This window comes from Anarhichas minor, unplaced genomic scaffold (assembly GCF_050575085.1).
Source record: "Anarhichas minor isolate MPS153535 unplaced genomic scaffold, ASM5057508v1 ptg000021l, whole genome shotgun sequence".
Classification (NCBI taxonomy): domain Eukaryota; kingdom Metazoa; phylum Chordata; class Actinopteri; order Perciformes; family Anarhichadidae; genus Anarhichas; species Anarhichas minor.
This window is the reverse complement of record NW_027466467.1, coordinates 7,327,382-7,348,196: the sequence shown is the minus strand read 5'-3', so window position 1 is coordinate 7,348,196 and position 20,815 is coordinate 7,327,382. Positions and strand designations below refer to the sequence as shown.

Below are 20,815 nucleotides of genomic sequence, written 5' to 3'. Positions count from 1 at the left end.
CCATAGTCTCTCTCAGCATTCAACCCTGCCACCTACTCTGCCCCTCATTGTTGTGTGCTTTTTGTAGCTATAAATAGCTCTTTAGGAGTTGAGACAGGCTGTCTAAATTTACTGGCCCATTCTCTCTTATAGTCATACAGTTTTGGTGGGTGGGGGCTGATGACTCAGCACCACGTGGATGTCTGTGTGGAGGTGATGTGGGCAGGGCCAATATAGAAAAGCTTGGCTGTCACAGAAGGGATCAACCCTATAACTGAATTCTCCCTGAACCTGTCTGTGCCGTGAGAAAGCAAGAGAGAGAGAGAGAGAGAGAGAGAGAACAATTGTGTATCTGAGCATACATGTTGCATTGATTTCCTGTTTCTCCTGATATGTTTGTTTGTTTGTTTTACTTGAGGGAATACAAATTGTTGGGGTTCATTAACGCTCAATGTGCAACTGCAGAGCGTCACATCCACCTCTATGGTTTGCATTTAAAAACGGATATGTTTCCACAATGTCAAGTTCAAGGCAAGGGTTTTAAAGACACAAAGCGTTGGCCTAACTCATGATATGGTGGCTAAATGTAAAAATATCAGGTTTCCCATGTTGTTGGTCCAGTGAACTCTGCAGTGTCAGAGCCTGAAATGTAAACAACAAGCATTTGAACACCGACCCTCTTGTGACTTGCTATCCACTGCAGGCACTGCCACACCATACAGTCTCACTTCTGTGTGTCATGGGTGTGTGTGTTTGGGAATTCACCTGGCTGACGTCACACACGAACTGCTCCGCACATTGAGCCGCAGTACAAAGTCAGTCACAGACGGAGAGAGAGGGAGCACGAAGTAACAGCTCGAGCAACGACTTGAGCACTTCCTTAAACCACTGGTGAAGACTTGTTATTTTTAAAGTCAATCCTCCGGGAGAACTGCGGTTCCAAAAAAACTCAAACCCGCGACAAACAAAGACACTTTTCCTGCTCAGCTTGAAAGAGGTAAGTCACAGTTTGTTGCGAGAAGAGGTTCAACTTCATTGTAGTTTTTTTGGGGGGGGGGGAGGACAAAAAGTACACGGTGTTGTTTGACAGCACAGCACTTGGTTACAAAGTACTGCGTGTCAGGAGTTGCCTGTTTCATACTGTGGGCGCGCTTTGGCTCATGCTTTGTCGCGTAAAAGAAGCAAAGCGCGACTGCAAAAGCCTCGGTTGGCATCGTTAGTAGAAGTAATGTGACTGTCTGTTGGGAAGGAGAGGAGTTGCTGTCGAAGAATGCCTCCCTCTCTCGCCGTGTTTCAGTTGTAAAGTTACGTAAGAGAAAGCCATGTTTCTGTGCTTTGCAGGTCCGGGCTAGTGTGACACACACTCAACGCGTCTCCCCCGCTACTGGGGGGGGAAGCAATGTTATGTACATATATATATATATAACACTGGGAAACCGGTTTGTTTGCTTCATAAATCCGTCTCGCCACGTGTTGTATTCTATGGCAACAGAGAGGTCCTTTTTTTTTTTTTAGTGATGTAAACTTTGTCGAAAATCAAAATGGGGCTAAACAATGGCATCAATCAAGATACGAACGACCACCACAATGAACACATACCAAATACAAAAATCACATTTAAATGAAGTCCTTAACACCCTTTTAAATGTTACATTTTTATTATATAACAGGGGACACTTTTCCCTTTGAAACACCTTAACTCTATGCCTCTGATGTCCCTTTGTGTGATTCCGGTTTGTATACAGGGAGTAAATATTGACAATCCACAGTTTAAGATTTACTGTACATGAAGTCACAAAATGTGGAGACAAGCCGAAGTTCTTGAAGTTCAAGTGCAGATAAAGTGAGTTGACTTTGCTCAGTGTGGTCTAACTTGAACTGGAGCTGGTTTGCCTAGTTCAGCTGAGCCTGGAGTCCATGTATGTCTGCATGCCCGTCAAAAGTACTCATCCTTGCACTGAAGTGTAGCAACTCAAATTTCCATTACATAACACCCGTACCATCCTTCATCACCTGTTCTGGGTAAAGTCAGTGATTGAGAAGCAGGCCGCATGTAAAACACAAAGACAACAACTATTTGTGGCACCGAAAATAAGTGCCATGTGTCAGCAGTCTCTGTTTGAACACTTGTGGGTGTAAACAACTCAGCCTTCTGAATCCACAGTAGACAACATAACTGGTCAGCTCCCCAGACACTCTAAACACATTATCCTATTTTGAAATATTCCTTCCATCGCTTGCGAAAAAAAAGACGTGTCACAAACTACAACACATTTCTGCCTTTGTGGCATGCCCTGTTTCCTGTTGTTATCGTCTGGAGGCGATGCCGCTTTGTGAGCGCAGGTAACACTATCTGCCTGCATCTGCCTGCGGTTACTGACGTGTCAATATTGGCTTGAGGCTTCATGGGCTGCTCCGAGGACGCGGTTGGGACATCTGCTCAGTGAGGAGTTGCCCTTCCGGCAAATTATAAGTCCATCAACCGAAACCATCAACTTAGAGCTGGGTATTGATCCAGTACTTTCTAAGTACCATTTTAAACTGTGTACGTTAAACTGAATATTAAAACGGTCACGTACTGAATGTCAACATTAGTCAATTTTATTTATTTAAATGACATATTTACACACTTGAATAAAATAGTTTAAACTCAATAAAGTGGTGTTTGATTTTAAACTCAAGTATCATTTTGGCAATAGCATAAAAAAACAGTATCACCAAAACTGTAAACGGTTTGTTTTGTGTGCCATTAAAATATGAAAGGGACAGTAGTAGCCATACTGCAGCACTTCTGTTCCAATGTACAATAATACATGATACTAGTTAAAAGAGCACCTGCTGTTTATGCATAAGTACACACACAGAAACTCACAAAAAACACAGCAGTTTGGCATGCATTTAGTAAATCAGCACTGGGAGATGATAGTTAAGCTACTTGTCCTTGGCCTCTTGTCACTATACCGCTCTCTCTGTCACACACACTCAACATCATGCTATCCTGCTCTGCTCTCCTTCCTCAGATGCTATTTTGTCTGTCTTAACCAAGGCTTTGTGAACTGTGAGCGAGGCAGAAATGGACACCGCTCTTAATGCATGTGGAGAGGAGACACACACACACACACACAGAGAGTAGAAGCCGGATTCATTCCATGCTGGTATAGCAGGTTTGACAGTGTGCCAACAAGCTCAGTGATGGGAGAGAAAAACAGAAAAGGTTTCTATGTACTGTCAGTCTGAACAACCAATAAGCAGTTATTAACAGCTTGTGCTGATTTGGTCTTAGGTCTTAGACACAAAGTGAAATGATAACACGATCACTGGAATAAATTCATCTCAACAGCTACTCATCTGACTGACCTTGAACCAGCAATGTCTGCTCTGGTCTCTTTCTCCTTCAAATCTCACTTTTCTTTCCTGTCCTACTTTGTCCTGATAGATGTGTGTGTGCAAGAGAGAGAGGAGGGGGGGGGGGGACTTTCTTTTTTGCCTGTAGGTGTTGGTGTCTCCCCAGACAACATCTGTAATATGTCTGTTGACATGACGTGTGTGTGTGTGTGTGTGTGTGTGTGTGTGTGTGTGTGTGTGTGTGTGTGTGTGTTTCTTTCATTAACCTTGGTTAGTGAAAGAAAGGAAGGCTTTGATTCTTGCAAGCCAGTCCCCACCGAAAATTCATTAAAGGCTCCTTTGTTCAAGGTTATTAGTGTGTGCACGCGCACAAGTACACTTATGTGCTTTCGAGGCGGTGCTAATGCGGTAATAATACATGCCACCGTGGCTCAGCCAAAGGCCGGTGGATTAAAGCAAGTTTTTGTGAGAATTACGTTGCTTTGTTTGAGCGAATTCTTCAAAATCGGGAATGAATTCAAAACATCAAGTGATTGTTTGTGCTCAAACAGTTACCCTATCTCATGTTATTACCTCCACCAAGATACAAAACAACTGAAAGTCATTAAAATGGTAAATTTCGGGGATTGGGCAGACTTGACAGAGGTACAGTATGTCCTTTCTCGTATACAGAGCAGATACCCACAATCAACAGCGCTTTCATAGTTCAGAACAATCCCTCTCCGTGATCACTGTTTGATTTCCAATGCGGAGGGATTGTTTTTGTTTGAGCCATCATAAAGAGCACTTTCATGATTCAATAAATGTTTATTCACACAGCTACACACCAAACAGGTTATTAGGTTCAGGTGCGAGTGTGGACTGCCTGACTCTGGCCATGCTTGTTCAGGTACATAATCGTGCGGAGCGTGTTTGTTTAGCTCTAATTTGCCAGGCAAGGCCACGCCTGGCCCAGCTCCATCCAGCCAGGCTGTCCTGGGTCTCTTTCACTCACCCTTCCTCTCTCTCGTCATTGTGTGTTGACAGCACAGTCTCTTGAAGGAACTGGAAAACGGGGAGGATAAGGAAACCAAAGTGTTTGTAATTCTTCAACTGAAAGGTGTTTTGAGCACATGGGGTTCATCTTCTTCCTTCACGTTTCTCCATGTTTCCTGATATTGATCACCATGTATGTTACAGACAGTACGGGAATGTGTCAAACACTTCCTGGTTGTGCTTGACAGGACCACCAGTGAAACCTGACGCACACTCTCGGAGCGATTGTGATCGTGACATGTGGTTTTGCAAGTCTGAAATTGTCCGAACAGGTTGATCTGTTACCTGTGTCCTATATTTTTCATATTCTAGCTTTATTTAACTTCCTGTCAGGACAGTTTTCATATTCTAGCTTTATTTAACTTCCTGTCAGGACAGTTTTCATCGCTCAATGTCTTCCTCTGTTACTGAGGCAGACATCTATTTTCTTTTTACCAAAGCTCTCGCGCCCTTTTTTTAGTAGACAAACATCGGCTAACGAACCTCTATTGAAAACACATGTGAGGATAATGACACAGTCAAATCACGATATCTCAATGTACTGAGTTGAAGGAGCCTGTTTGTTGCTGGTTTTGATGGTTTCTCAAGATTTCTCATCTAATTGAGTTTAATCAACTACTGATTTCACAGCAGGCCTTTTGGCTTGTCATAGTAGGAAAAGCCCAGGCGTTAGTAAAAGTAACGATGGCCTTTTTTGTCTCCGTAAGCTGTGACAGTGAGCCAGCATACACAATACCAGAACCCTGAAACCGAAGCAGCCAAATAATATCCAGCCAATTTTTTTTTAGTGTTTTTATTAAGACCTGTGCTTTTCCATCTGTGACATGTTCACTGACATCTTCCATGAAAAAAGGCCTATAGGTATTGAGTCAGCAGAATTGAAACCTGGGTATTAAAACTTTAAATAGACCTTTCTTCACTGCGGACAGTTTGGCAGGTCACAGTAATAAAAAAGCACAGGTGTAATTCACGACATTGATAATGGCTGCATTCCCTTTAGCTGAGACAATTTCGGGGTCCAGTTTTTTGTGCTATGCTGACTCACTGGAATGGCGTACTGCGAGATCTATTGACACTTACTGTAACTGTGCCATTGTTATTTGTTACACCTGTGCGTTTCCTCCTATGACAAGTCAAAATCTCTGGTGTGAAAACGGTATGTGTCCATGTTTAGATCTAAGTGCCTTTAGTCCCGAATGTCTTCTATAGTTAAAAAAACCCACCACTGCTGCCTTTGATACTTCTAGATATACAGTCTAAAAGTGCTGTGCAGTCACCAAGTATTTGTACATTTCTGTTCCCTCTTACTCCAGCGCACTGAGGGTATTTACCTTCACATCACATAAACAATTTAGGAACTGTAGCCCTTTTAACATTTAGACTCCCAATTTAAGGGGACATACTGTAATCGGACAAGTTACCATCAACTCAACTCAATTCAAATCATAATGTTTAGTATTTGGTTCCTTTGCATCAGTGGACACTTGGTACCTTCCCTGGTGATGTTCTAATAAGCCTGTACTGCAGCCATATTCACGTCTTGCTTGTTTCAGGGGCTTTTCGCCTTTTAGCCTGGCGAAGGAAACGCGTCCTCAGTTGGACTGAGGACGGGTAACAGACTTCACTGTTCAGTCAAGAACATCCCACTGACGGCCCATAAACACTGGTTGCCTTGTCTACATGTTTAAGATTGTTGTCCTGTTGGATTTTCCCTTAAATTGAGGGACTGTGGAGTAAAGAATGGGCTCCAGGTTCCACACTGTTTCCCCAATATAGATGCATGCAACGCGTACTCTTTTTGATGTAAATAAACCTTCCTTAGAATTATGTAGCGAAGGGGTTAAACATTCATCAGTGCTGTGTTGTCAAGCATTCACACTGTAGAAAGAGACTGAATCTCTTGCAGCTGTTCTGCAGGTTGCTCTATGAGGGGATTAAAACTGTATATTAGTAATCTAATAATCTCTTCCTTTTGATTTGAGGATTTCCCAGTCAACTATGCTGCTAGCCGAATTCAAGGTGCTGCAGGAAGGAAGGAAACTCCGTTGTTGTTGCTCTCTGTGTATTGTTGTGCCTGTCTGTGTTCATTCCTAATGATTTAAAGGTTGACATGCAAATACATTCCCCAACCTGCTGGACCTGCTTGATCACTTGTTCCAATGAAATGACATTCCCACAAACTCGGCGCATACCAAACCCTTGACTTGTTTGTGGTGCTTCACAGAACATGACTTTGATGATGAGTCTGTCTATTGTAGACTGTCACGCATCTCAGCGATGCGTTTCATAAAGCATGCAGTGTGATGGAATATTGGTTTCACGTCATCTCTACTAAAGGTCGCTTTTCTTGTTGTGTAATAATCTACTTATTTTATTATCTACTTGCTAAAAATGTGTGATTCTGCTGTCCTGTTCATCACATGAATAACTTGAGGTTGTCATTAAATGCTGATTCTAAAACATATTGCGCTGAAAGCATATATTTTATAAGTTATGTAGTTCATATAACCTCCTCAGAGCTGATAAAACGAGTGACAGGGATGTTCTCGTCAAGTCAAAGTGCCATTTAATGACACCTTCCTTACTTGTGAAGGCAAGTCTGGTTCTATCATTGAGTCTCTGATTTCTCCTCATGGCCACTGGCCTGCCTTCCACTGTGTTTTTTTTTTTTTTTTTCTTTCCCTCCCTTCTGCTCGTTTACTCTACCCACCCCTTCCCCGATTGCATGTGCTCATTTTTTCCACCCTCTCTGGAGAAACAAGGCTCTCTTTTCTTTGTAGCAATGCCTGTCTATGTGTAGGCCTACATAAGAGACTTTGTGTGTGTGTGTGTAAAGTGGAGAGGAAATGGACTCTAAAAATGTATGTCTAAGTGTGTATTTCACATCTGGCAAACTCAATAACTGTGATTAATATTATCTTTGTGAGTGTCTGTCTGTATGAGTTGTATTATGAGAGCTCGGAATGGTTTCTCGACCCTCCCGACCTCACTTGGAAACAGTTGCTTGTTTAGGAGGAAAAAAAAATGCTTGTCTGTATTTCAAATTATTTGTCTTAGGTGCAACCAGCAGTTGCTGAAAAAGTTACAATCAGTCACTACCAGAAATATAAGTCAAAGACTTTGTTCTCGTGCCATTCTGGTAGCACGTTGACTTTAAAGTAAACTGAACTGTTTGACATTCTTTCACCTATTTCCTGGCTACTGAGTAAGCTCTGACTTTTGGAGCAGTTAGGGGGGCTAATTCCTCCCCAATTCCTCCTACACACTACATATCCTGAGTCAGTTTATCAAGAACCATGTTCAGCTGCACACATTCATACTGCTGCACATACAAATAGCACCTGAGATCTGTTCAGTGCTGTCACGTCTTGTATTGCTAAGCAGCTCCACATCGTGATTTAGAAAGAATTGGAGACAACGTTTCCACTTTCAAAAACCTTTCATCACAGTAAGAACATTCTTGAGAATAATCATCGTGTCTACCTTTTGTAGGCTGAGCAGCGTACATGTACATATTTCACAGCACACACCGGTTCAGTCACTCAGGACCTGAGCTTGACATTCAGCAATGTTGAACATGTACACAAACAAAACTCATCCCTTTTATGGATGATCAATTATACAGGGGGGGGCTGCAGTACATTCCTGTCCAGGAGTCTATGTGAGAGAAGGACATGTTTCTGTGCATTACTGTACAGAAATGTCATTTCATAGGGAAGCTAAACACCATTGTGTAGTAAAATGAGAGATCACAGGTGTGCCGTGTTGCAGAAGTGACTGTTAAACCAAGATTATGTTAATGGTGCAAGAGACTGAAGCCACGAGAGATCAAGTTAAGGATCTTAAAAGCTCACAAACTGTGCACTGTGGAGGAATTCTGTGGGATCTTGTTGGATTTTGGATGTGGGCTGATGTGCCCTCTTGGTCCTTCTAGTCTGTGATGTAGCGTATATGTGTGGTGTGAAACAGCTTTGCCAGCAAGAACGGTTCAGTAAGTGATTGTGATTACAGTTCCATTGCAGAAACCATTCATTAACGCTTTGTACTGCTTCATAGAGAGACTCTGCCACACCACTTGATAATGATTGTGTTAAAATGTATAGACTGGACCAGGTCAGCTGGGCGGGTTAAGAATGACTTTAAGAGGAAGTGGATGAAACGAGTGCTGAACAAATCTGTCAGTGGAACAATTCAGCTTAGAATGAAGCAAGCGGGCGGGCGGACGCTTTTGCAAGCTGTGGTTTCTGTTTCAGTTCTGGTCACTTTTGAAATTAAGTGTAGAACTCTTAAGAATGAATACATTTTAGCACAACTAATACATCAAAATACCTTTTGTGTAAGGTGAATACCTTTACAAATGAGTTGAAATGATTGAATTAGGTAATTTGTCTTTGTCAGCGTAATAGATCTAATCCTGCATTTTTCATATTTGATTTAGTCTTGATTGATTCAGAACTAAGTAGAGACAGTTAACCACAACATCAATGTCCATCCATCCATTATCCAAACCGCTTATCCTGTTCAGGGTCGCGGGGCGCTGGAGCCGATCCCAGCTGACATTGGGCGAAGGCAGGGTACACCCTGGACAGGTCGCCAGTTCATCGCAGGGCACATATAGAGACAGACAAACATTCACGCTCACATTCACATGTGAGCGTGAATGTGCCTACGGGCAATTTCGAGTCTCCAAATAACCTAAGCTGCATGTCTTTGGACTGTGGGAGGAAGCCGGAGAACCCGGAGGGAACCCACGCTGCAACGGGGAACATGCAAACTCCACACAGAAGGACCATCGGGGATCGAACCCGGGTCCCTCTTGCTGTGAGGTGACAGTGCTAGCCACTACACCACCGTGCAGCCCACAACATCAATGTAAACATTTTAAAGTAGCAAAGAGACTTTACTGCTTATCTTTTACCCTTTTTTTTATCTTATACCCTAACATTGAGACTGTTTGTTTTGGAAATGTGATCCTTTTTGTCTGTTTCTCTCTGGAAGTCCCAAACTGTGCACATGAGAGCAGGATAAAATGAATGAGTCAATTTCTTCTTTCCTCATTAATGGCAGGTAGTTTCCAAAGTTGTGTCTTAAGTTGAAACTTCCTCTGTGGTTCGCACCCGAGGACACTGTTGGCCACAGACTCTCTTCCTTCTTGTTTTAAGTGCAGAACTTAAGCAATCCAAGTACTTGCGTGTCAAGTCCTTTTAAGTACATTTTACTTTATATTGCCCAATATCACAAATTTGCGACGTTCTAACTGTGGCTCTTTTTTCTTGAAGGCTTAGGTGAGTAGTCACCATGGCACCCTTCCTGCGTATCGCCTTCAATGCTTATGACGTGGGCGTTCTGCCTCCTCTGTCTGAACCTCCCATCTGTGCCATCAAGATGAAGGAGTCTGTCAACACAGGTATGTACAGATGCACACACACACACGCAGTCCTAATTTTACCTAGATAGGGGAGCTCCACAGCGAGCAGGGAGACCTGACGTCCCAAGTTCAATTGCTTTAACAGCCACCAGCTGCTGAGCTCACAAATCCACAAGCAAACTCTACATCTCCAGCCACTTTGTGCAGTAGTTGCTCCGCTGCTGTGACTTTACTGAGAGAGTAAAAGACAAATGTTTTATTCCTACTGATCTATTTCACAGAGCGAGGAAAGACCTTGGTCCAGAGGAAGCCCACCATGTACCCACCCTGGAATTCCACTTTCGATGCTCACATCCATGAGGGGCGAGTCTTAGAAGTGGTCCTCATGCAGAGTGCAGAGGAACCGTTGGCCAAGGCCACGGTTGGAGTCTCTGTACTGGCAGAACGCTGTAAGAAGTCCAAGACCAGCAGCCGTGCTGAGTTCTGGTTGGACCTGCAACCTTCAGGGAGGGTCCAGATGGTTGTGCAGCTCTTCCTTGAGGACACTGATGCAGGTAAAACTATTGCATCTTAAAGCCTCTGGAAACCTGGTTTGAACTCTTTCGTATTATTCTAACATTAGATATGTATGACTGAATAAGTCTGTTAAAGTTCAGAAAAAAAACATTGTTTGATATTTAATTGTTTAGAGTATTTCAATCAAAACTCTAACCTGCTTAATCAGGACCATGTGGGTGTGGTTTGATCAGATTAAAGCGACAGTGGCCCAGCAATTTCAGAGAGAAACTCCACAACTGTCATCGCACTTGGATTCAAATATTGCTAAATCCTGTTTGGAAATATGTGACATCACAGCATCACCTTTTTCTCGATTAGCCCAACCCAGTTGAAACAGCACAGACATACCCCATCTCCCATGTGAAATAATTCAAATTTAGCCAATAAATTGCGTGTTGTTTTAGGACCCTACCACTCGAAGACATTTTGAATTTGCCAATACTATCACTCTGCATTAAAAAGTAAGTTCCCTGACCGGGAATCGAACCCGGGCCGCGGCGGTGAGAGCGCCGAATCCTAACCACTAGACCACCAGGGAGTGCTGAGACAGAGAGGGAATATAGTGGGGTAACCTTAGCTCTTAGATCCCCTTCCCCCCCCCCCTCCCTTTTTCGCTCCCTCCTCTTCCAACCACACTCATGTAGATCCACAGAAAATCACTCTCCTTCAGTGTCTATATGTGCCCTCTATTCGCGGAGGGGATTCCCTAGCTAGTGTTCATTTCATTGCACTTTCCACACACAACCACAGCTAAACATGTTAGTTATTGTGGACCTCTCTGGAGAGTGTGGAGTCGTCATGCTCCGGGCCAACTGCCCTGCAATAAACTGCCTGCCTCAAACTGCCAAGTGTTAATCCGCATGCTGACATGTGCCAAGTTAAGCTTGTCAGCTGACTACAGGTGTGGCCATGTAGCCAATGCACTATCACAGTCCTTCTAGGTGATATACTGTAGGCACTACTTTGAAAATGTAGCAAACATACTGAACACAGCAATGAATATATATGTATATGGCACAGCACATATAACAAGAAGGGTTAATTCCTGTTTCTCTTGATGCAGTGTACAAATGTCTTGACAATGACTACTCTGGATCATATCGTATATCAGGCCTATATTAGTATTTTATTACAGATTCAATATATTTGTCTTGTTCTTTAATTTATGCTTTTTTATTATGTGTTTCAATGCAGAGTTTTAGATCTCGGCGGTCTATCCTTTCAGGAATGAGGCGGCGGAATTATTGAGATTTTTTGGTTTGATAAGGCCACTTTATGATATTGAACAGCACCTCAAATGAGCTCTCACTGGCAGCTTGAGTTCAAAATCATATAACCATCATTATCTGCTTTCAAAAACCTCTTTTAGTTTCACTTCAGCTGTAGGAAGCAGAAGTTAAGCAGAGCAGTACTGGTCAGCAGTGTGGCAACTGCTAGCTCACCACCCCAGAAAGGGAACCTCGTCTATGGCCGTCACTGCTGTCTGCCAACATGGGAGTGCGATCGAGTGAGATTTACAAAGCGGGAATTTCTGCGTGGGAGTAGCACAGTCGGGGTTCACCGTTCAGGGTTGGAGAGGGGTCATGAGAGGGGTGTGCGTCTGCTGTTATGAGGGTTAGGCTCCATACTCCATCAGCTCCCTCCTACACACTCCACAGGTTTCCTGAAAAGCAGCCCGGAGTATTTTTAGGCATGTGTGAACAACCCCTCAGCGCTGTCTGCCTTCTTTCTCTTGCCCTCACTCTCACTCCCACCGTCTTGGCTCAGCTCACTGGCGCGCTTTCCAAACATAAACATCTGTCGGTAGAGTGGCAGAGAGGAAATTAGTTTATCTCGTTCTCCTCATCACTCTTCCCACTTTTCCTTGTCTATCTATTGTCTCTTTAAGGCTACTCCTTTTATGAAGTGTCCCCTCTATCTCTTCTCTCCCTCACCCCCGTCCACCCATTTACCCACCCGATCTCTCTCTGAGTTGTCCGCCTTCTTTGTTTACCTCTCTCACGCCTCTTTGGCTGTGGTCTCTGGGTGACTTTTGACCCCACCCCACGTCAGTCGAAGCCGCGTCATACAAGATGGTATTTTTTTGTGTTTACCCCGCATTTAGCAGCAGTATGGGAGGCTCCCTTCTATAGCTAGTAGGGCTTTTTGACTAAATAGCCCTTAGCTATTAGAGCTGATTTAAGCAACGTCAATAAAGCTCATCAGCTAGATTGTAAAAGATTTGGCTGGTTAAATAATTGGTTAAATAATTCCAACTCAATGCATTCTTTTTCTTTGGAAATCAATAAAACTTTAAAGCTGTTTGAAAAACATAGAGGTATAAATACAGTAGTTTGATTTGTAAATCAATCTCTCCCCTCAGTGTCGTGTCAGCCATCAGTGAAGGGTTCTTGCGAGGATGGACTCACGACCCTCACCAAGAGGAGAGGAGCGTTCAAGCAGGCCAAAGTTCACATCATCAAGAACCACGAGTTTACCGCCACCTTCTTCGGCCAACCCACCTTCTGCTCTGTCTGCAGAGAGTTTGTCTGGTGAGATGCCATGTTACATCTGTCACTATTATGTCATCAAATGCTTCTTTTACTTTGACCGTCAGCTTTTTTTTTTTTTTTTTTTATTGCTGCATTCCAGGGAGGGAATATGGTAGTAATTTCCAATGCTCCTCTTCCTGGGCACGACTTATCCAAAAGCAGACAATTTTGTTTTTCTGCAATAATATTACATAATATTACACAATATTACACAATATTACACTGGCACAGCTTTGATAATTCCAGACCATTTAAGCTGTCACCTACTGTATGTTCCCTGGGTACCACATGAGACAAAAAACATCCTTTGTCCAATAAGAAAAGTCCAGCCCCCCCCACGGGTGCTTCTCAAAAGACCAATTAGTAGCGGTTCTAGTTTCCTTAATGGAGCCGTGTGGGGGTTTTGTAATGGGAGAAACAGCAGCAGGACTGCTATTGTGAGAATGAGTCACTGTCTTGGGAAGTCCCACAAAGCTGTCATGTTGCCTTCCAACTATGTCAGCAGCACTAACTAAGCTCTTACTACTACTATATCTCACTTAGAGGCAGGCAGAAAGAAATCTGATGTTTTCTTCAGTTCTGATCAATTTTTAGATATAGAAGTTTCAATCTCATGATCTAACATGTGAAAGATATCTTGTAAACAAATCTAACCCATGAGTCATTGCTGTGCCAACTCCAGTAACGAGTGTCCGATGCTGTTCCCATGCTTGCTTTTGCACTTGCATAATACTTTGGAGAAGAGTTTGAAGAAAGCACAGATGTAGTTTGGTAGCTGTTGCATAAAGGAGAAGGTAAACGTGTGCTTTACTGCTGCCAATTATCTGCACGCTGGCTACAGTACATCACTGTCATAACCACAAGCCTACTGTTGCAAAACCATTCTGGATATATTGTTTTAATATCAGCAGCCATATTTTTCTTAGTAATGGCCGACGAAAATCCTTTTTCTGCTTCATCTCACCCTTTACATTCCTTTTCTCCCCACACAGGGGGCTCAACAAGCAAGGCTACAAGTGCAGACGTGAGTGTTTTCACTAAATGCTATCTGCATTTTTATCACATTTTACCCTTTTGTATTCTTCACAGTTAACAAAATATGTATTCATTTGTTTCACCCAGAATGCAATGCGGCAATCCACAAGAGATGCATCGATATGATCATCGGCAAGTGCACTGGGACAGCAGCCAACAGTCGGGACACTGTGGTGAGCAAAGTTAATGTTCTCCAACATCTGTGCAAAACCTCACCTCAGATCTGACACTCTTTGAATTTAGAGCATTTATGCACTGTTATTAAGCAGTCCATTAATCATTCATGTAGTCAATGTGTTTTTTCCTTTCTCAAAAACAATGCAAACTGTTTTTCATGAGTCAGCTTAATTCAGATTCAAACAAAGTTTACAAACAACATCAACATATAGATTCAATAAGAGTTGGCTGTGGAATTTCATTAATCTCAAAAGCAACTAAAACTGGCAAAACATAGTCCCACATGTGTCTGTTTTATTATCAGATAGCAGCTTCCTGTGTGTTTAATGGATCTCTGCGTGCTTGTAGTTCCAGAAAGAGCGCTTCAAGATTGATATGCCGCATCGCTTCAAGCAACATAACTATAAGAGCCCCACGTTCTGTGACCACTGTGGCAGTCTGCTCTGGGGTCTCTACAAACAGGGCCTTAAATGTGAAGGTAATGTGTTTTCATACTCTGTCTTCAGATGATATGTCTGCATTTCTCCTGCCTCCTTCCATGCCCATGACTTTTTTTCTCTTTCATTGTATCCGACCAGAGTGCGGCATGAACGTACATGCTAACTGTCAGAAAAAAGTGGCCAATCTGTGTGGAATCAACCAGAAACTACTGGCAGAGGTTCTGTCTCAAATCAGCCAGGTTTGTACTCTAACAAACTGTTTATTTCAGTGTACGTGGACTTTCTGTTCATTTTCTGCCAGTCAGCGATAAATAAAGTGTAAATTACTAATTGTTGATGTGCAATGTCAAGAATGTTCTAACACACTTTTTTTTCATCCTTAGAAATCAATCAAGAAGTCTGATGACTCCAATTCAGAAGATGTTGGGATCTATCAAGACATCAATAGAGCAACAGTAGACCCTAGTGGTAAGATGGGTTCATTGTAGCGCACACAAAGTTGTTTGGTTTAAATCAAGTTTTGTCATTAAAGGTAAAATAGGAATAGTAATGTCTGTGATTGTCTTTTTAACTTTATTCACATCCTCAAATCTTTATCCTTTGTTTGAGTTTGAATGCATCTTTGCATTCAGGTTTGCATGCGTATTTACTCTTTGTGCAAATGTGCATTTATAGCAGACGGCAAGGGAGGCGATGGCTTGAGCACAGATGCACCTGCAGTTCCCCGGGTACGCCTCAACATGAACCACCTGGTATTCCACAAGGTGCTGGGAAAAGGCAGCTTTGGCAAGGTAGGCCCCATGGTCTCCATCTTTAGATCCTTTCCTGGATTTAACATGAAATGATTGTGTCGACATAAAAAATGGAAAACACTTCAAACTTCAAACGTTGTACAGACATGTTATGTCAATGATATAACACATATATGGTGAAAAAAAATTCTTCCCGGAAATTGTCTCCATGTGAATGACTCAAAACTTGACCCTGTAGATGACCATTATCTACCAAATATGACAGTGATAGTCCATATCTTCATGAAAGAAGAGTGAAATGATGAAAGCTGAATTATAATTCAAGCAAGCTCTCAAGGACACACACTTTCAAGACGATATTCTTATCATGTCTTAATAACCATCATCCTTCCTTAAACCATATTTGATATCATTTTTTATTTGTGTTTAGTTTATAATTCATTCATTTATGACGAGCTCAGCTGTTGTTTACCTGTTTTTTGATCAACAAAGTTTGTTAGATCAATACATCTACTCTCTGCCCGTCACATGACTTCCCTCAGATCAGTGTTGGGGGTGGTTTTCAGATGAGAAAAGAGCTTGGTTATTTATCAATCACTATAGATGCTAGGCAACATTTGACAAAGACATACACACTACATGAAGGTTGACCTATTTGAGAGAACAGAGAGGCAGATGATGGAAGGTTCATCTGTATCCAGGCCCCATCAGGCCTGGTGGCAGTGCTTTTCAGTGAGATTAACATCCAGTGTCCATGTAAGATCACCAAAAGAGGGGGAGATATAAATAACCTCTTTGTTTTGATTTTGCCTTTGCTATCAGTGTACCCCATGCAACTGGTGTCATCACACTGATGAAGTACTCACTCTAAGTGGCTTTTGACACCCCAGGTGCTGCTGGCAGAGCTGAAGGGGCAGGGCCAGTACTTTGCTGTGAAGGTCCTGAAGAAGGATGTCGTTCTCATGGATGACGACGTGGAGTGCACCATGGTGGAGAAGAGAGTCCTGGCGCTCGCCTGGGAGAACCCCTTCCTCACACACCTCTACTCCACATTCCAGTCGAAAGTAAGCACACGGATACTGAACATCTACTAGTAAAACTTATAAAAGCATGTTCTCTGATGGGGGGATCCACCCATCCACTCCCAGTTGTTGTTGTTAAAGACCCCCAGCCCCCCTTGTCTGAATCCATTTTCTCTCTCTCTCTCGCTCTCACACACACTTCATGTCTCATTTGTTGACAATAATGTGTTGTTTGCACAGGAGCACCTCTTCTTTGTAATGGAGTACCTGAATGGAGGCGACTTGATGTTCCACATCCAAGACAAAGGCCGTTTCGATCTCAACAGAGCCACGTGAGTACACTCAAAAGAACTATGAGCAATACAGCAACTGTCCACATTGGAGGATCTGTAACTAGCTCTTGAGCGCAGTAAAGCTGTGATTTAATGGTTGTTTTGCATGTTTCAACATTCAGATTCTACGGTGCTGAGATAATAGTGGGACTGCAGTTCCTCCACTCAAAAGGAATCATCTACAGGTAAGATCCCACAGCCATTCTGCACAGTTGTCTGCAGTCTTTAAATTCAACTTGTTACTGCAACCGAGGAGGCGGGAACGGAATCTCTTTTTCTGATTTTTGACTACAGTACTCCAAACAGAATATACTGTACTGGAAATGGTTGTACATTGTATATATATATATATATATATATATATATATATATATATATATATATATATATATATATATATATATATATATATATATATATCTTCCTGTGTCTTTCCTCAGAGATCTGAAGCTGGACAATGTGATGCTGGACAAGGATGGACACATCAAGATAGCAGACTTTGGCATGTGCAAAGAGAGTGTGTTTGGAGACGTCAGAGCCACCACGTTTTGTGGGACACCAGACTATATCGCACCAGAGGTGAGATTCAGCGCCGGACTTACGTTACATTTCATAAAACTACTTTTTCATTGAATTCCTGAAAAAAATATTTATTCTGAAATATGTTTAGAATATATATATTCTTGTCACTCATGTCTAAAGTGTTTTTGTGAAACTGTCTCTCCTCTCAGATCCTGCTAGGACAGAAGTACACCTTCTCAGTAGACTGGTGGTCTTTCGGAGTGCTGGTGTACGAGATGCTGATCGGTCAGTCGCCGTTCCAAGGCGACGATGAGGACGAGCTGTTTGAGTCCATCAGGTCGGACACCCCTCACTACCCTCGGTGGATCCCCAAGGAGGCCAAGAACCTCATTGAACTGGTACCTGACAGGATACATTTGTCATTATTAAGCAAACTTTGTTCCACATAGGCAGACAGTGTTTACATTATTCACAATAATTGATTTCAATGCGGCCACTCCTCCTCTTCCTCATCAATGTCTGTCTTCTTTCTCTCCATCATCATTCCAGTTGTTTGAGCGAGATCCCAGTCGCAGGTTGGGTGTGGTGGGCAACGTCCGTGCTCATCCATTCTTCAAAACCATCAACTGGCCGGCACTGGAGAAGAAAGAAATGGACCCTCCTTTTAAGCCCAAAGTGGTACGAGTCTATGAGTATTTTTTTTTAAATATCAATGTATGAATCCAGGATACCGATTACTTCAGTGTGCTTTGTTACATTAGCTTATTAACTGAAATCCCTGACCTGCCACCCACAGAAATCCCCCAGTGACTGCAGCAACTTTGACCGAGAGTTCCTGAGCGAGAAGCCGCGGCTCTCCCACGCAGACAAGAACCTCATAGATTCCATGGACCAGGCAGCGTTCGCTGGCTTTTCCTTCATCAACCCCAAAATGGAAAACATGATTAGCAAATGAAAAACAATAACTAAATGGCTCCTTTGGGAACACGGTCTTAGCCCTGGACTTGGAAATAGGCTTGAGGTTCAACTGGATGGATAACAAGAACATGAAAATATTTGGGCTTGACTATGACTTCTTTAGTTCGTCCATCAGAGGACGAGAGATAAAGTGAAACCAGGATGTATGCTGGCGTCTAAAGCAAAAATCTTGTCTCGGCTGTCAAACTGTATAGGTGTATAAAAGAATACAAAGCTCCAGGAAGTTAAGGGAGATTATTATAATCAATGCTGGGGAGGGATAGTCAATGATGCATTCTCTTTTCTTACTTTTCTGTCATTTTTCCTCGTGATGACACCTTGAATCTAAACAAATCATCGAATGTACTGTATTTAGATTCACAGGACTTAAATCCCTCTGAATTGAAGGAACGTTATTGCAGAACCGAATAAGTTCCTCCATCACTTACTGCACTATCTTGAGAAATTGGAGGTGCTCTAAGCACATCCCAGAGTCTCGCATCACCTGAAAAGCGTTAATCGGTTTTAAATTTTGTCAAGTATTTTAACGTGCCCTTAGTGTCAAAAACCTCTCGATGAACATCAAACTGAAGCATCGTGCAAACAATCGCTCTTTTTGATTTTCTGCGCTGTCACCACTTATTGGACAGCCGTGGGATGGTACTTAACCTGCATATGTGTTGAAGGATGTGTTATTTTGTGTGGGAGGTATGGGCATTCCACTGTAAGCATTGGGTCTTTGAAATGTGTTATGTTACTTTAATGTAGGGCTTTTAACATGAAAATAATAGTGCTGTGTATGGAAAATTAATATGTACATTCTAATGAACTGCATGTGAGTTGTGGGTGTCTTTTTTGTTTGTTTTTTTACTCATCTTTTACATCTGATTATAAATAAACACATTGTAAACTCTTAAATCCCTGTCAGCCAGTGTCACTTGATTACATTTCGTTTTTCATTTACATTGTGTTGGAGCGTGATGTATATCACACGGCTTCATGTGTAGACGCTCTTTCAAAACAAAAATGATTTTGTAAAGACTAGCATACCATAGAAATTCCAGTACTAAGCACTGCATTCCTGCTGTTCTGGCGTGGTCCTCTGGTCGCTGCTGGTTTCCAGCCATTGTTTGCTAGATTTTAAGGAGCCGACATTGGACACAGTCTGTAGTGCCTCGCCTCAGAAAACCTGAATTGCTTTGGAAGGGCACCAAAACATTTCCAAGTACCACAGGGATTTTGTCAGCACCTAAGAGAGGGAGAGAAAGACCAGCCTGGCTTTACTGACATCTAGTGGTCAGGTGACATAACTGCACCTCCTCGTGTGGACGAAAGGCGAGGAGACATTCCTGCAGTGCGCACGGCTTACGACCTGTCCTCGTCCTCTGTCCCCAGCAGTAATCCCCTGCCGACTGCAGGATGTGGACAGTGAACAAATAACTAACACGAGGCGAATAACGGCGACCTCTACTGAGCAATAAACCAAGTCAAGTAGTTGAGACATGTGCCTTTATGCAAACAGCATCATAGACCAATGCAGCATTGAAGTTGTAGACCCTTAAAAAAATGAAATGACCCCACACATTTAAAAACCGAAATAATAAAAACAACAAATACGTGTTTTTTTTTTTCTTTGTTTATTTACTGATCCTAATTTCCTTATAATAGTCGCCTGCAGTCTTTTGTTTGAAAGCTTGAGAGCGCCTCTGCAGTTAAATAAAACGACTGAATGAATTTAGGAGTAAATGCCTGCCCCCTTTTGATGTATTCATGGCTCTCCGATTGTTTCGGCTGTTCACGATCCGATAGGTTTTCTGTTGCCCATTTTTATTGTAGGCGACTGTTTTCCCCTCAACGCGTGCATATTTTTTTTTCTTTTGTTGTAACCATCCGAAGGGTTGGTCTATTGTGGAGGATTATAGCACATATATGGTCCAAGTGAGCTGCAAAATATGTGTCTGGCTCATAGAAGCGCTTTACAAAACGAGAAATACGCGTATTTAATACATAAATTAGATTTATAATACGAAATGAATGGACTTTGAGCATTGCACTCACAATGTGAAGGCATATTTCCAGCAGTTTCTCCCGCCCTCTCCTCCAAAAACCCGACTTGACAGCCTTGTGCAGCAGAAGTACCGAAACAGCGATGACATACAGAACTGAATTCAGTCATCATGACAGAGCGTTATTGTGCTTGATTTAAAAAGCAATTGCCCATTCAGCCTTTTATTGGGAATTGTAGGGCTATTTTATGTCCTTAAAATATAACAGTGAATGAAAATTAAGCAACTCGAGGTCACCTTCAATAACACAATCTACAGGCTACTTTATTCAAGAACAAATTGCTTTTTCGTGGCAAAAAGCACTCCTATCGAAAGTGGGTCGATTATATGTGCAACTAAGTGTTGATTCCGCTGGGGATAAAATACGAGTAGACATGTTGACCCTCGTGTCTTTGTCAGAAATAAAGCAAACGAAAACCATTCTGCTTTATTCTGTTCTTTTCTTTTGTGAGGTTTTCTAGATTTTTGGTCTTGATTCTCGACTGAGTGGTATTTTAATGTGTGTGTGTGTGTGTGTGTGTGTGTGTGTGTGAAGATGGAAGTCGTTGTGATGTAGTTGGGCTCAGAGGCATAGAGGCGGCAGAACATGCGCAGTGGCCATTTGTGCCATATTGGGAACGAGGTCGTGAACGAGAACTGCGTCAAGCTAGCGGCACGCGGCCGGAGCGACACCGGAAGTGTCACGATTTATAACCC

At 42.5% G+C, this 20,815-nt stretch overlaps 1 protein-coding gene, 1 long non-coding RNA gene and 1 other non-coding gene across 3 annotated transcripts; 1 reads left to right on the top strand and 2 right to left on the bottom strand.

Annotated features, from left to right (window-relative positions):
* The first annotated feature begins 885 nt into the window (after positions 1-885).
* Positions 886-18,971, top strand: prkcdb (protein kinase C, delta b). Its single transcript, XM_076096251.1, has 17 exons — positions 886-976; positions 9,639-9,766; positions 10,009-10,281; positions 12,648-12,816; positions 13,809-13,840; positions 13,939-14,024; positions 14,377-14,506; positions 14,607-14,707; positions 14,852-14,936; positions 15,144-15,259; positions 16,111-16,284; positions 16,483-16,574; positions 16,697-16,759; positions 17,015-17,153; positions 17,306-17,494; positions 17,646-17,774; positions 17,893-18,971. Exons 2-17 carry the CDS (start codon positions 9,658-9,660, stop codon positions 18,049-18,051), a joined length of 2,046 nt encoding a protein of 681 aa, XP_075952366.1. The 5' UTR covers positions 886-976; positions 9,639-9,657; the 3' UTR covers positions 18,052-18,971.
* On the bottom strand, positions 10,752-10,823 carry trnae-cuc (transfer RNA glutamic acid (anticodon CUC)). Its single transcript has one exon. It is a non-coding gene; the product is annotated as a tRNA-Glu (tRNA).
* LOC142954902 (uncharacterized) lies at positions 17,213-17,976 on the bottom strand. Its single transcript, XR_012955766.1, has 2 exons — positions 17,880-17,976; positions 17,213-17,732 (listed from the first exon to the last, which is right to left on the bottom strand). It is a non-coding gene; the product is annotated as an uncharacterized LOC142954902 (long non-coding RNA).
* Positions 18,972-20,815: the final 1,844 nt, after the last annotated feature.